Source organism: Rhinatrema bivittatum, chromosome 2 (assembly GCF_901001135.1).
Source record: "Rhinatrema bivittatum chromosome 2, aRhiBiv1.1, whole genome shotgun sequence".
NCBI lineage: Eukaryota > Metazoa > Chordata > Amphibia > Gymnophiona > Rhinatrematidae > Rhinatrema > Rhinatrema bivittatum.
In genome coordinates this window covers 464,614,792-464,631,459 of record NC_042616.1, presented here as the reverse complement: position 1 = coordinate 464,631,459, position 16,668 = coordinate 464,614,792, and the positions used below count along the sequence as shown (strand labels likewise).

General features: G+C 43.1%; 1 protein-coding gene across 9 annotated transcripts in view; it reads right to left on the bottom strand.

Moving 5' to 3' along the window:
- The window catches only part of RELCH (RAB11 binding and LisH domain, coiled-coil and HEAT repeat containing), a 500,624-nt gene that overhangs the window by 175,401 nt on the left and 308,555 nt on the right, over positions 1–16,668 (bottom strand). For all 9 annotated transcript variants that reach the window (XR_003854685.1, XM_029590486.1, XM_029590488.1 and 6 more), the window contains one exon: positions 12,345–12,393. Coding sequence is in view for 8 of the 9 variants with exons in the window: in XM_029590486.1 (XP_029446346.1) it covers positions 12,345–12,393 (49 nt within the window). In the remaining variant the exon portion in view is untranslated. The remainder of the gene's footprint in view (positions 1–12,344; positions 12,394–16,668) is intronic.

Here is a 16,668-nt window from a genome sequence, read left to right as displayed (position 1 = left end):
AGACAAAATCTTTTGCTTATTAAGCACAGAAGAAAGGGAAGGATGCACCAAAGGCAAGAAAGGAGGACATAAATAATTGTGAGATGAAAACACCCATTTACAGAGGAGGAAGTATGTAAAGTACTATCACAACTGAATATGAAAAATGCAATACCACCTGCTGGGGTACACACCTGAACACGGAGAGCTCAAGAAAAGGTTGACTCCAAAGGCAGATTGGCCTAACAGGGGATCTGGCTTCCCCCGGTGGACTGTTCACTCCCATCACGTGGCTTTTTTTCAGCTTCCCGGTCCAAAGAAAAGAAAAGGGGCTGCTGCAGCCCAGAGATATCTGAGAGGCCACCACAGGCGGCTCTATAATGAGGCAGGGTGAAGCGGCCACTTCAGACAGCAAAATTTTGAGATTGGAACATATCCCCCCAAAAAATCCCTGTGGTGGCCGCCTCACTTTGCCTTTTGATTTCTAATGCCAGCAGAGGTCCCACACCCTGCTGGCAGAAAAATCCGTGGCACTGCGAAATGACTTGCTGGCGGGGTTCTCACTCCCTGCCAGCCTTAGAAAAGCCCCCGCGGTGGCACTGCAAAATGACGTGCGCCTCGGCATTTATCCTGCAGCCGGCGGCAGAAGAAGGGGCTCCACTGTGCCGCTGGCAACTGATGAAGAGAGAGAGAGCGAGAGAGAGGCAGAAAGACTAGGGTTGGTTCGACCCCAAGCATAAAAGAGGAGGCTGCTGCTTTGGTCCGGGCCGCACTGCCTAAGAAGGGAGAAGGCTGCTATATTAGGCTAGGCCGCGCTGCTTAAGCGAGGACGACTACTGCTGCCTGTCCTGTGCACATTCCAGGGACAGAGAGAGAGAGAGAGAGAGTGTGAGAGCATGTGTGTGTGTGTGTGTGTGAGTGAGAAACAGCATGTATGCGAGCTAGTGTGTGTGTAATAGCAAGTATGAGGGCTTGTATATATGTGTGTGAACAATAGCGTGTATAAGAGTTTGTGTGTGTCTGTGAGCAATAGTACATATAAGAGCTGGTGTGTGTGTGTGAGTGAAAAACAGCATGTGTGAGAGCTTGAGTATGAACATTAGCATGTGTGAGAGCTTGTGTGTGTATTTGAGTGATGCTGTGTGGGCCCAAGGAGGCTGCTGCTGCCTACATGTTCCAGGGAGAAAGAGAATTTTTATGTGAGGGAGAACATCTGAAGAGAGTGTGTGTGATAGAGAGTGCATGCTTGTTTTGCGGGCCCAAAGAGAAGGCTGCTGCTTGCCCACATATTCCAAGGAGAATGAGAGAGCATATATGTGCTTGTGTGCGTGAGAGAGAGAGAGAGAGAGAGAGAGAGAGAAAGAGAGAGAAAATGTACATGTGATAGATGCTGCACAGGCCCAAGAAGGAAGCCACTGCATCTATGCTAGAGGGGGGGAGAGAGTGAGTCTCTGTGCATGTGTGTGTGAGAAAGACAACATGTGAGTGTGAGCATGAGAGAACATATGAGAAAGCATGACGTGTGTGTGTGTGTGTGTGTGTGTGTGAGAGAAAGGGAGCATATGGGAGAGAGAAAGAATGTGTATGAGCATGTGAGTAGATGAGTGTGAATGCGCGAGGAGAGTCTGCATGCCTCCCTTCACCATTAATCTTCCAGAATCTCAGGATGACTGGAAATCAAACGTTCTCAGGTATGGAGAGCGGGCAATTTTTTTATCCTCATTTATTTTAGTTATTGCATATTATTTGATGTTTGTTGTTTTGACATTTTATTGGTGTTTGGGAAATTTTAATAATTTTTAATGAGTTTTTTTATTATTGGATATTATTTTTGTCAGCTGTTTTAAAATATTTGTTCTATAAGTATGGTTTTACTATCATGATGTTTTATATTTCTTGATTTTATAGTTTTATATGGCACGGAGAAGTTTTGGTTTTTCCATTGTTGCACTGCATATAGAGTATAGCTTGCTGTGGTTTCCAATTCAGTTTTTGTCTGCATGTTTGTGTTTATACTTTATGATCTCTTTATTCTGTATTTGGTGAAGGTTTGTCTGTTTTCTGCATATGTGACTGAGGTGAGGTATTCTGCTAGTATGCAATTTCTGTGTAGGGATGTATAGCAGCTTGACTTGTTCAGTTTTCCTAATAAGTGGTGTATTAGTGTTTTATGGTCTGGTAATATTTGCAGTGTTGCCTTTTCAGAGGTAGAGTTGCTACTGTTTGAGTGCTGGCAGTTAGTGTTGTTATTGTATGGGAGGTTTAATATATTGTAATTCGGTTTACTTAAAGCTTTCTAAGGGTTGGCCTACTTTTCAATAGTTCTAATTCCATATGGCTGCAGGTTTCCTTTTTTGCAGTTTTCTGGCTGGTATCATAGCAGTGCATGTAAATAATACATATGTTGTACGTGATATCTTTTTCATGTGAAATCTGTTACAATAAAAGCATATTTTTAAATTATTTGTGGAAAACGTGGGGCCAGGAATGTGTGCAAGGCTGTAAGGTTTGTCTATGACACCAGCCCTGGCTGCACTGGTTCCACAAGAAAAAGCAGAATTCTATCTGGAGCTGTGCTACTTTGGGATAGTGGCTCTCCCCAGTCTTGGCCAGGGCTTAATTTTCTCTTTTAATAAGCCCAGGGAACAGTATAGGTCACTCCCCTGGAGTTGGTAAGCAGAACAGTGCCTGGGTAACCATAAAAGAAGCAGTCTGTGTAGCCTGCAGTCAATGGGCTTGCACTAGAGTGGTGGGAGGAATACAAAGAAGTGAAGGCAAGCAACAGGAAAAGAACGAAGGGGGTAAGCCATAAGGAAGTGCCTATGCAGTGTTGGGGGTGGGGGGGGGGGGGGATGTGTTGTAGAAAGCACATCCCCATTGCTTTCTATAACAGCCACATGTGTTTGCTGTTTGAAGAGAGTGCAGAGTAAGGAGCTGGTACTTAAAATTCTTCTTCACTGCTCCCTGTTGCTGCTTTTCCCTCAACCCTGGCAATCACTGCCCCCACCAATCCAAGCCAGAAATGTCGCAGGCATGCTGTATCCTGCTCCCGCCTTACCTTCCCCCTCCCGCTTCTTGGAGTTTCAGTTTTTCTCTGTATGCTTGTTTATAATTTATGGTCTTTCATTCTGTATTAGATAAGTAGTCTGCATTCTGCATGTTTGATAGAGGTGAGGGATTCTGCTAACTAGGATGTAGCTTCTGGGTAGGAATCTAGAGCAGTCTGGCTTTCTTTGTATTTCTAATTAGTAAGTGTACTGTGTTCTATATTTGCAGTCTTGTTTTTTCATAGATAAGGTTGTTCCTGTTCAAGTCCTTGGTGTTAGTACTCTTATGGTATGGCTGGCATGCTATATAATTTCTAAATATCTTTTTAACAGGTTTTCATGTTATTTCACAAAGTGGCTGGCAGGGAAGGGATTTTTACTGAGGGGGTATCAGAAGTTGAATATATTTTTTGTATGGTGAGTTGAAAGGGGACATTTCCTAACTCTGCTCTGTATAAACTCCAGAAGAGGTCAGAACTTTGAGGTTGACAGTGAAATGCGTGAGAGTTTATCTGTATTAAAAAACAGTTTGCTACATATGCATATCAGTCCCAGATTTCTCACTGATGCAATAAGTAAAGATTAAAAGTTTTGGGAAAAAAACCCCATTTAATAATGATATTTTATAAGCAGTTATTGAAATTAAAGAATATGTTATCTTTCTCCTGCATCATTTTCAACAATATAATATCTAGGATTTTTTTGGGTTTTTTTAGTACAGCTGTTAAATGTAATGTGCAACGTGTCACGTACGTGAGCATCATCTGTCATGTGTTTCCTGATGGAAAAAACGTTGAGAACCACTGTCCTAGAGAATGGGATTGAGAGAGGAAGGGGGGTCTCCTGTAGAATGGGGGAGGGCTGGAAGCAAGCCAAGAACTTTAAACCATGATGCAGCAGTGCTAGACTGGGGGCACTCACTGAGTGAGCACAAAAGTTTTATTAAAAAAAAAAAGAAAGAAAGAGTGACCTTTGACAAAGGTCACTCTTTCTTTCTGGCCCTTTTAGACATTTCCGCTGCCTTCGACACTATTAACCACGCTATATTACTCAACAGGCTAGCTGACATTGGCATCTCTGGGACCCCTCTCCGCTGGTTCAAATCTTACATAAGTGACAGACAATTCAAGGTAAAAATTGAAAACCACGAATCTGAGCCAATCAACATCACAAGGGGTGTCCCCCAAGGCTCCTCCTTATCATCCACCCTCTTTAACATATACCTCCTCCCCCTCTGCCAGCTACTCTCAAATCTCGACCTTCCACACTTTGTCTACGCAGATGACGTGCAAGTCCTTATACCCATCACCGACTCCATCGCCAACGCACTAAAAAGATGGGATAATGCCCTCTCATCCATCAACTGTCTACTCACACAACTCAACCTAGCCCTAAATCCTAATAAAACAGAACTTATGATCATTTCACCCCAACCCATCAATCCTCTACCCACCCCCTCAGCCACCTCCTCAGCCAACTCCCCCCTTGCTCCCCCAGTCCTCTCGCAAGCCGTAAGAGACCTAGGAGTTATTCTTGACCCTCAATTCAGCTTACAGAAATTCATCTCCTCCACCCTCAAAGACTGTTACTATAAATTACACACCCTCAAAAAACTTAAACCCATCCTGCACTTCAACGACTTTAGGACAGCCTTACAAGCCCTAATATTATCTAAAATTGACTACTCAAATGCCCTACTCCTAGATCTCCCGAAAAACAGCCTTGCCCCCCTGCAGTTGCTGCAAAATGCAGCTGCACGCGTATTGACAGGCACCGTAGAAAAGAACATATTACACCCATTCTGAAGCAACTTCACTGGCTCCCCATCACTGCCAGAATTCAATTTAAAACCCTTACCCTTATCCACAAAGCCATACACAATCCTGACATGCATTGGTTCCCTGACAGCTTACACCTCCGTGCCTCTTCCAGACCCACCAGAACGCCCTACACCGCAAACATTCACACTCCTTCTCCCAAACTCTTCCATCTCACAGCCACTAAACAACGTGCAATATCCCTAGCTGGTCCATCTTTATGGAACGCCATGCCCACCCACCTACGCCTTGAGAAATGCCCTAAAACATTCAGACAGAATCTCAAGACCTGGCTGTTCACATGAGCCTACGCATGAGCCACACTTCCCTTCTCTGCTATTCTCCCATGCCTATTCTTTTGCCACCCCTACTGAATTCCCCCCTCAATTCTCTCCTCCCAGTATACTATTATACTTTTTCTTGTATTTAAGCATGATATTTTGTATGTAAATATTTGTACAGTTTAAAATTAGTTTCCCTTACCCCTACACCCCCCTCCACATCCCCTCCCTTAATATCTCCCCAGTTTCTATGTAAAACCTCCTCCCTCCACCCTGTCCCCCCCTTTTGCCCCCCTCTAGTTCTTTTATCAGTTGCACTGTAAAGCCCTGTTGGCCAATTTATTGTTCTATGGAAACCGATGTGATGTTTTCTTAATGAATGTCGGTATATAAAAAACTTTAATAAATAAATAAATAAATAAATAAATAAAAGCAGCAGCACAACATTAGCTTGTCAGAGAGAGAGAGAGAGAGAGAGAGAGAGAGAGTGCTTGTGTGTCTGTGTGATAGACACACACCCATAAACACTTTGTCTGTGTGAGAGAGAGAGAGAGAGTGTATGTGTGTGGGTATCTTTCTCTCTGACACAGATATACACACTCTCAGATGAAGTTTATTTTGGAGATATTTTGGCTCAATTTTGCCATGTTCCAGGGTTGCTTTTGGGAGTTATTGACACATGTGCCGCAGGGAAAGTGCATGAGAACGTCAAATACCCCATGAGCTGGTTCTGAAAAAAACCCCATGGCTGATATTTTCCTGCAGTCCATCCCTGGTGGACTGCACCCACTGCTATTCTGTTTAAAAGATCTTTGGAAACTGGGCAGGTATGTAGTGAAATTTCAGAAAAGCAGAACAAGGAGAGTGCTGCATAACTACAGAACTGTCAATGATTTAGAGGTGGGCAAAGTTTATAGAAACACTGATAAAGAAAAGAATTGCGTGGAAACGTTGAATTTGAATACAAAACTTGACCGAACACGGATTAACATGCGCAGTGTGTTATCAAACATTTGATTTTTCTTTAAGAAGAGCTGGAATAACTTAGGCAGCTGATCCCAATGGTCTTTATCTGCTGACATCCATTATATTTCTCTGTTATGTGAAAGTGGACTGAGGGAAAAAACTATTGGAAAATGTGATGGTCAACTTTTACTTATTTGCATTTTGCAATACTTAATCTGCAATTTAATTTATTCATAGTTTAAAGGGGAGTTATCGAAAGAACTTTCTTTTTTATTTTCACAAGAGGGGTTATGTCTAAAATAAAGGGAAGAGGAATAGCCTAGTGGTTAGAGCAGTGGACTATGAACCAGGAGACCAGCGTTTGAGTCCTGCTGTCGCTCCTTGTGACCTTGGGCAAGTCACTTTACCCTCCATTGCCTCAGGTACAAACTTAGATTGTAAGCCCTCTGGGGATAGAGAAATACCTACAGTACCTGAATGTAAACCGGTGTGATAGCTCAATTGAGATTGAATGTCGGTATATAAAAATAATAAATAAAATAAATAAATAAAATGGACCAACTTTATTCTTGGCATCTGCTATATTTTGTTGCTCAATTTTAATGTCTGCTAGATTATGCTTAGTTCCCTTTCCATTAGAGTTCCTGTAGTCCTCGAGGCTACTGATGTCAGGTTCATATCTTTGAAGCCATTATAAACAAGTTTGTACTGTTTCAGGGTCAACAGAAAAAACAATTCTGTTACAGGCTGTGGCAATCTGGAAGTCTCTTATAATATTGTGTTTCTCAGCTTTGCAGACTATTTTATTTTTGAACAGCCAGCAAGATATCCATGTCCACGTTTCCAACTATCTAGATTGTAAAACTGCAAAGAGTAGGGACTGTTTATTAAGTGTCTCTAGACAATCCTGTGGACATATGGTTTGTGCTACATAAATCATAATCGTCATGTGTCCTATATGGTATCAACACTACTAGTATTTCCAAATGCTCTCTTTCTGTGTCCCACGTAACTAAGTTGCTTACCTTTAATGGGTGTTCCTCATAGATAGCAGGGTGATCCGCCATAAACAAGTGAGTGATATCATCCAACAGCACTGAACACAGAACGTGCCTAGCAAAGCCTGGAAAAGCCTAAAAGGCTTTTCTGAGTATGTACAGGAGCCTCTTCAGTTTTATAGGAAGGCTTATAATACAATTCCAAATGGAGAGGAGGGAGAGTATGTGTGGCTCATTATTCCACAACTATAGGTAAGTAACTTAGTTTTCTCTGTTGACAAGGAGATTGCCTTCCTACAAAAAAAAAAAAGGAGAGAATAACCAAGCCGCCAATGTGCAGGACAATATATTTTTGTGGGAGAAAGACCTGTTTCAAAATTGTTTTTTTTAACATAATAAACAGATATAAAAAAATTGTTTATAGGGGGACAGAGTTGGATTCTTTGCCTTAAAGAGACTCTGAAGGACAGACTGTATTATATTGGGAATCCTTATCCAAACAATAATATAGGATGTAAATGTGTAGACAAAAGTCCATATAGCAGCCTTGAAAATCTCCTCAATGATGGGCAACTGACACAGCCATTGTGCTAACATTATGAGCCTTCATTTGCCTATTTAGGGGTTAATTTTCAAAGCCATTAAAGCACAAAACTGGGTTTGAGGCACATAAATGGCTATACTACAATAACCCAAAAGGCAAAAGGGGGGGGGGGGGGGAGGTAAGAGTTGATTTTTAAAAGTATTTGCATAAGTAATGCTGCATAAGTTATACCCTCTGAAGAGTAGGTATAACTTTACCTCACATAAAGCCGATGCAATACTGTGCGTGCACAGGCTAACTTGCGGTTGGACGTCTGTTTTGGACGGGCGTCCATAACCCCTGATGCAATAAGGGGATCAGCGCATCCAAAATGCGCATCCAAACCAGTGCATAGCTAATAGCACTCATCAATGCAAATGCCATGTTGATGAGGCTATTAGCTAGTACCCCCCTTATGTAAAAAATAACCGAGGTGATATTAAGTCGGAGGAACCACAGAAAGCAGCAACATGAAAAAAAAATAAAAATAAAAAAAAATAAATGTCTTGATGGGGGTCAGGTTAAGAAAAAGGACGCTCGTTAAACTGAGCATCCGCTTTCCTAACCCACACATAGCCACTTCTCCTGGGCGCCCAATGCCGAGGAGGCGCTAGGGATGCACAATTTCCCCATGCGCCTCATTTTTAATGCAGCGGCTCATTGGCCTACTGCATCGTACAGCCAGGAGAGGTGGATGGGCGCACGTTAGGAAAGCGGGTGCTCAGTCATAAGCACCTGGTTTTTCCCAGCACGGATATTGCATCGGCCTTAAAATGTGTGCATACTCGGCCAATTACCTGAGGATTTTCAAAGGAAACTTATGTGCATAAGATCACTTTGAAAATATTTGACAAAGTCTGCAAGTACAGCGTACACATAGATTTTACATCTATGCAGGCTGTTTGAAAATTACTTGTTTAGCCTTAAATTTGCTTCAGCATAAGAAAGGGAGATTCAATCTGCTATCCAATTAGATAGGATTTGGCTGGCTACTGCAAGTCTAGCAGTGTTTAATTCACAAGAAACAAAAAAACTGGATGAACCTTTTAAAGGCTCTGGTCTGTTCCAGATAGAAGATAAGGGCTTCTCTTGCAATGCAGAGTGTGAAAGGTTTCTTTACCTCTGTGAATACAGAGTCTAGAAAAAATGTTGCTAGAAGGACTGGATGGTTAAACTGGAAGTCCGATAAAACCTATGCAAGAATTTAGGTTGAATGTGCAATACCACTCTACTGTGGGAAAAACTGTATAAAATGGGTAAGTCACTAGGATTTGTAGCTTACTGACTCTGTGTACTGAAGTGATCGCAACTAAAAATATGATCTTCCACGTCAGGTAGTTAAGTCCACCAGAAGCCTGAAGGGAATTTTCAGCAGGGATAAGCACCACATTGAGGTTTCAAGACACAGCAGGAGACTTGATGGGAGATTTCAACTGAAGAAGCCCTGCATGAATCTGTCAATTAGGGGCTGTAAAGAGATGTGATAGAGAGAAACAGAAATATTTGGTAATGATGCGTTCCAACTTCAGTGATGTATATCCTGGCAGAACTGGTCATTAGTTCACACTCAGATGTAGAAACAAGTTAAGCAGTTTGTGTGTGGGCCTTGATCTCACATCAGATGGTAAACCTCCACCATTTCAACCCACACGACTTCCTGATGGATTCATGCCAAGAAGCCAGAAGTATCTGAGACACATTATCAGAGAAACCAAGGAAATGCACTATTTTGCACTTATCCAAGCTGTGAGAGTTAGTGATTAGATGTTGGGGTAAAGTAATCTTCCTGGGTTCTGCAAAAGTAAAGTTGTACAACTCCCCCACCGGATTGGTTTCCTGACAGTCAACTCCTGAAGGAGATGAAACCAAATCTGCCTTGGTCAAGAAGTAGCTATGAAAATCATAGCCCCTTGGTCCCTTCTGAGTTTTAAGGTTTTCACAACTAGGGTTCTGACCTTCTCTTGGAAGAGAAACTGTGAACCTTCCTGTTCAGAGAGGTTGCAAACAGATCCACATCAGAATGTTTGGAAATCTTCCAATTGCACAAGGGCAATACTTGAAGCCGCTGTCCTGCTTCTCTGAGGAACAACATTTTTGGAGCAGAAAACATGATATGAAGCTGCTGAAGCCTCAGTGGAAGGAAGAAATTCTGGGGCAACGTCCCTGATGTCTAAAAAAAAATGCCGTAAAAAATGCCAAAAAACCTGATTAAAGAACTAAGGACAACCAAGGAGACCCACAAAGCACACAAGTAAGAATTAGCTGGTGGCAATAAGGTCTAGACAGATGCATGTCTGATCACAGAGTGGACAAAAACCGACCGAGGGGGCTTGCCTGTTGGTGACTGCGTGGAACTCTCACGCATTTGGTGCCACTGAATGACATCACTCACATCTGTGGTTGATCAGTCTGCTTGTTGACAGAGAATCAAATATGACTCCTCTGGATCTGTGCAGAATGAAAATGAAATGCTTTTGAAAATGGAAATGTCTATTAATTATTCCTAACAACACAAAAAAAGAGCACTGTATAGGTCCTGTGTATCAAAATCAATAGGCAAAAGGCACCACCTAATTAATTAATTAATTATTCAAGTTGACTCAGTGTATGTCCAACAATGTGTGAATGTATCAAATATGCAATATTTTATAAGATGCCGCATCAGCAAGCCTGACAACGTGTTCAACCGTGCAGAGTTGAACCGTCCGGTCTGATCATCATCTGCGGCTCTTACCGGCTGTTTAGCCTGTAGGAAATGTTCAAGCAGAAATGGACTAAAAATCTATTTATAATCTGTCTGAGATGGCTGTAAATTCTGTATATGTATAATTCTGTATATGTATAATTATAAAATATTGCATATTTGAGACATTCACACATTGTTGGACATACACTGAGTCAACTTGAATAATTAATTAATTAATTAGGTGGTGCCTTTTGCCTATTGATATTAATTATACCTTACATTTTTTATCCAAGGCATCAGAAAACTACCAAACTGACATATCTAAAATGGAGGATACAGACTTTATTATGTTCTGTAGTTTATGACACCTCATAACCAAGCAGTATGCCTACCACATTATATGCTTTATTTTATTTATATATTTTTAACTAATGGCCAGCCAACAATGACTAGAACAATGGAAGAAAAAAAAATACATTGTACTGATAAAGCTAATTTAGCATATGTAAATATTGCTAATTTAGTTTCAAACTGTACAACATGGACTTCCCCCTGTGGTATCTGCAATCTGGCTGCAGCAAGTACTGAGACTAACTTTGCTTTCTGATTCCAACTTCAGGTGGCAAAAATGTCTCCTGCAGAACTCCACTTTGACCCCACAGCAGCATCTTCTGCCTTTAATTTGTCACCGATTTAAATTATATGGATGCCAGTAAATACACTTACATTGAAATTCTGCTGATGCCAGTTCCTAAAGAAGTAGGTCAGGCCATTAAAAATCACTGAAGGGATGGACTATTACAAAATTAAAACAATTAGGCAAGAAACTTGTAAGCCGCTGATATGCATTCCTCTTTACCACAATGTAGAAAGATTCACCTTTCCATTTATAAGCCCGATGTACAGTAATGCAACACATGGGCAGCTCAGGCTGTAACAGATTATGCATTTATTGAAGGTCTATAGAACTTTGATAATGGAGGAGCTTGGATTTTTCATCCTTTTTTTTTTGTTTGTTTTTTTACACACACTCACAGACCCATCTGTGATTAGATTAGTTAATGGGACATTCTCTTCTAGATTAGTCTGTCTTTATGCTCTGTTCTTTTCACAAAGAGCAACTACTCCAGGTAGAATCTATATTTTACCTTGGAATAGCTTTTGTGTGTGAAAAAAACAGGACATAAAGCCAGATTACTTAATCAAGAATTAAGGAACCAGCCCAGGAGCTGTGTTCCTGAACACCCATCCACATCCAAATGCAGAACAGAACATTGTTTTTTCTACAAGCAATCACCCCCTGACAAGTTTTTACTAATGGCCTACTCTCCCCAGTCCAGAGCTTGGTTCTTCCTCTCCTTCCCCACCAACTCTGATCAAATTTCAATACTCCTGTCCACTGACACACCACACCACACCACCCAGACATTATGGCGAGCATGTGGAACTGATTTACCCGCTCTCATGTGCTTAAACTTACTTTCATATTAATACTGCACCAACTAAACTGGGAGTGAAATGACCTCCCAAAGAAGGAGTTGATAATGTGGCTCAAAGCTGCACTCAGAGCAGTTTAAACAGAAGCGACAACAATATGAAGTTGAACAGATCCGCTTCATAACTGGGTTTTTATTCTCTCGAGGATTGAAAACCATCATTCTTTTTAATCCGTTTGCCACTGCAGAAGCACCTCAGAAACTGCACTATAATTCTGGAAAACTGCAGCAACATTTGCACCTTGATTGGTTGATTTATTACTCTGAAAATTACTAGGAATACATAAGTAGGCTGCACAAATAATTGCAATTAGGGCTTTATTTATTTATTTTAAAAAAATGGTTGTATTAAGATGCTTAAATCATGTTAATTAGTATTTGGAAATAAGTTAGAGTCCTCACCAATTTGAATCTTGCCCACCTGGTCAACAATCACCCAAAACTAACATCTTTCTAGTAAAGCACAGAAGTTAAAATATTTTGCTTCTTACCGATATTTTCCTCTGACAGTCTTAAGATTTCCTGGAACTGTGGTTTTACCTACCAACAGAAAAACAAAACAAAACAGACAACACACAAATTATGAACTAATGTAAGCAACTCTATGCAAAATTTAAACCACAATATTTACCCACAGTAAATAAGAAGAAAGTGTGCGGAAACCCTTTTTATGCTACGTAAGAACATAAGAATTGTCATACTGGGTCAGATCCAGGGGCCATCAAACCCAGTATCCTCCTGTTTCCAAAGGTAGAAAGTCCAGGTCACACGTACCTGGCAAGATCCAGGATGATTTAGCCTTGCTATTTGGGTGATGTCACCGATGGCACTCTCTAGTGACATCTTTTCCAAGACTGAAAGCTTTGTTGTGCTGCGCGCCTGTACGGCACTTCCCGCGCACAGCGTGTCATCACTCTCTTTTGTTAGTAAAAAAGCTAAAAGGCAGCAGCCTCAGTATATAGAAGCAGAAAACAACATGTCCAGGGAGGAGGGAGGGAACGGATGGGCTAATTCATCCTATCTACAGAAAACACCATTTATGGTATGCAAACTTGCCTTTTTCCGTCGATAAGCAGGCTAAATTAGCCCTGCTATTTGGGAGTCCCAAGCATATAAAGAAAAAGCATAAAGGTATGGAATAGAGGTGATGGTTTATTTCCACCTGTTGTAACATACCTTCCAATTCACTCCCTTTTTTTTTTTACTCCACAGTGGATATGGTTTTTTGATCTAGTACACTGGATAACACTGCCCATCCCAGGCTGCTATCTGCGGTTCTTAAATGGTCCAGGCAGTAGTGCACAGTAAAAGTAAGAACCGAGGACCAAGTGGCAGCTCTACATATGCCTCTATGGGAACATTTTGCAGATGTGCTATAGAAGCAGCTTTGGCTCGCAGCTGATGCACTGAAACTAAACCTGATAAGAGAATCTGTATTGAAGAATGACAGAACTGAATAGTTTCGGATCCAGTTGTATATGGTTCTTTTGGAAACTTCCACCTCTAGTGAGTTTGGGTTAAATGATACGAACAATTGAGAAGATTTGCGTTGAGGCTGAGTTCTTTGCTTATAGTAGGCCAATGCTCTTTTGGAGTCTAACATATGTAGTACAGATCCTCTCCTGTTGGCATGAGGCTTGGGAAAGCAAATGTTGCTTACCTGATGTAACAGGTGTTCTCACAGGACAGCAGGATGTTAGTCCTCACAAATGGGTGACATCGAGGATGGAGCCCACCACGGAAAACTTCTGTCAAAGTTTAAACAGAACTTTGACTGGCCCCTACTGGGCATGCCCAGCAAGGCACTGACCCTGCAGCCAGCAGGGGTCTCCCTTCAGTCTGATTTTCAAAGCTACAGGCAGTGCCTAGAAAGTAAAAACAAAACGAACCCAACACCGCGGGGGTGGCGGGCGGGTTTCGTGAGGACTAACATCCTGCTGTCCTGTGAGAACACCTGTTACATCAGGTAAGCAACATTTGCTTTCTCACAGGACAAGCAGGATGGTTGTCCTCACAAATGGGTGAGTACCGAGCTGAGGATGTCCTGACTTGCACCAAATGCACCCAACGACGTGCAACAGGCAGTACAAGTGGGGTGGAATTTGGGAAAGGGCATCCGCACCCTACCGGGAAGGTGGAAGGGTGTTGGTACATCAGGTTGGAAAAAGGTTACGCAAGACAGATTGGCCGAAGATGGAGTCCTGTCTTCCAGCTTTGTCCAAACAATAGTGGGCTGCAAAGGTATGGAGAGAACTCCAGGTTGCAGCCCTGCAGATGTCAGGAAGCGGCACCGATCGAAGGTGTGCCACTGACGTAGCCATGGCCCTCACAGAGTGTGCTTTGACACGGTCTTGGAAAGGAATGCCAGCCTGCTCATAGCAGAAAGAAATGCAGTCCGCCAACCAGGAGGAAAGAGCCTGCTTACCCACAGGTTGTCCTAACTTGTTAGGATGGAAAGAGACGAATAATTGAGTGCTCTTCCTGTGAGAAACTGTACGGTCTAGGTAAAAGGCTAGAGCTCGTTTACAGTCTAGGGTATGCAGGGTCTGTTCTCCAGAGTTGGAGTGGGGCCTGGGAAAAAAGATAGGTAGTATGATGGATTGATTGATATGAAACTCAGAAACTACCTTAGGTAAAAATTTAGGGTGAGTGCGGAGTACCGCCCGGTCCTGCAGGAGTTTAGTGTAAGGCGGATAGGTAACTAGGGCCTGTAATTCACTAACCCTGCGAGCTGAAGTGATAGCCAAAAGGAATAACACTTTCCATGTGAGATACTTTAACTCACAGGAGTGCAGAGGTTCGAAAGGAGGTTTCATTAGACGACCAAGAACCAGATTAAGGTCCCAGGATGGGGCCGGAGGCCGTAAGGGTGGCTTCAGATGGAGCAAGCCTTTAAGAAAACGTGTTACTAGGGGTTGTACTGAAATAGGGACACCCTGTACACCTTTATGGAAGGCGGCTACCGCACTGACATGCATCCTAATGGAAGAGGTTTTAAGACCTGATTCAGAGAGATGCCATAAATAGTCCAAGAATTTGGAAATTGGACAGGAAAGGGGATCAAGGGACTGAGAAGTGCACCATGATGTGTACCTTTTCCATTTGTATGAGTAAGACTTTCTTGTGGAAGGCTTTCGTGAAGCTATCAGGACTCGAGAAACGGAATCTGAAAGGTTGAAAGGCTGAAGGACTAACCTTTCAACATCCATGCCGTCAGGGACAAGGCTTGGAGGTTGGGATGGAGGAGGCATCCGTCGTTTTGAGTGAGCAGATGCGGGTCCTTTCCCAGAGGAATGTGCCTGCGGATGGAGAGATCCTGGAGTATTGGAAACCATACTTGGCGTGGCCAGTAAGGTGCTATCAGGATCATGGTTCCTCCGTCCTGGCGTAGCTTCACGAGAGTCTTTGACACAAGAGGAAGTGGGGGGAATGCGTAGAGCAGACCGGTTGTCCACTTGAGGGAGAATGCATCCCTCGGCCGAGAGTTCTGGCTCCGAATGAGAGAGCAGTAATCGTCCACTTTGTGGTTCTGAGGGGACGCAAAGAGGTCTATGCGGGGAGAACCCCACTTGTGAAACAGAGAGGTCGCTATCAGAGGATCGAGTGACCACTCGTGCGGTCGGAAGACACGGCTCAGCCGGTCTGCCAATACATTGTCTACTCCCGGCAGGTAAGTGGCCCTGAGGTACATAGAGTGGGAGAGGGCTTCCGCCCAGATCTGCGCAGCTTCCTGACACAGAAGGAAGGAGCCTGTGCCTCCCTGCTTGTTTATGTACCACATGGCCACTTGGTTGTCCGTCTGGATTAAGATTATCTGATGAAAGAGATGATCTTTGAAAGTGCGGAGCGCATAGCGGATTGCTCGAAGTTCCAGGAAATTGATCTGGTGTTCGGCTTCCTCGTTGGACCATAACCCTTGGGTTTGAAAATTGTCCACATGGGCCCCCCAACCGATGTGGGAAGCGTCGGTGGTTAGGATAACTTGCGGATCCGGTGGAAGAAAGGGTAAGCCCTGAAGGAGGTTGACCTGAGTCGTCCACCAAGTTAAGGATAGGCGCAGCGCTTGTGTGACTGTGATTATGGAGGACAGAGGCTGAAAAGCTTGAATCCATTGTTGTCGTAGAGTCCATTGTGTTACCCTCATGGCTAGTCTGGTCATGGGAGTGACTTGAACCGAGGATGCCATGTGTCCTAGGAGAACTAGGAATTGGCGAGCTGTGGCAGTGTCTTGAGACTGGAGCTGGTGAGCTAGGGACATGAGAGTTTGGACCCGTTGTAGCGGAAGGTAGGCCTTTGCCTGTAAGGTGTCCAAGTCTGCCCCAATGAAAGATAAGGTTTGAGATGGGACGAAGCAAGATTTCTCGTAATTGACAAGAAACCCTAAGGAAAGGAGTGTGTTGATTGTCAATTGTAGGGAGGACCGGGCAATCTGAGGGGTGGAGGCCCTGATCAGCCAGTCGTCCAGATAGGGGTATACGTGGACACCTTCCTTCCTGAGGAATGCTGCTACAACTACGAGGCATTTGGTGAAGACCCGTGGAGCAGATGCCAGACCGAAAGGCAGTACTCGGTATTGATAATGGTCGCGGCCTACGAGAAACCGCAGATATTTGCGATGGGATTGTGTTATCGCAATATGGGTATAAGCTTCCTTGAGGTCGAGGGAGCATAGCCAATCCCCTTTCTGCAGCAGAGGGAGTAACGTGCCCAGGGTTACCATCTTGAATTTTTCTTTTTGAAGGTACTTGTTGAGGGCTCGAAGGTCTAAAATTGGACGTAGCCCTCCTGATTTCTTTGGAATTAGGAAGTATCTGG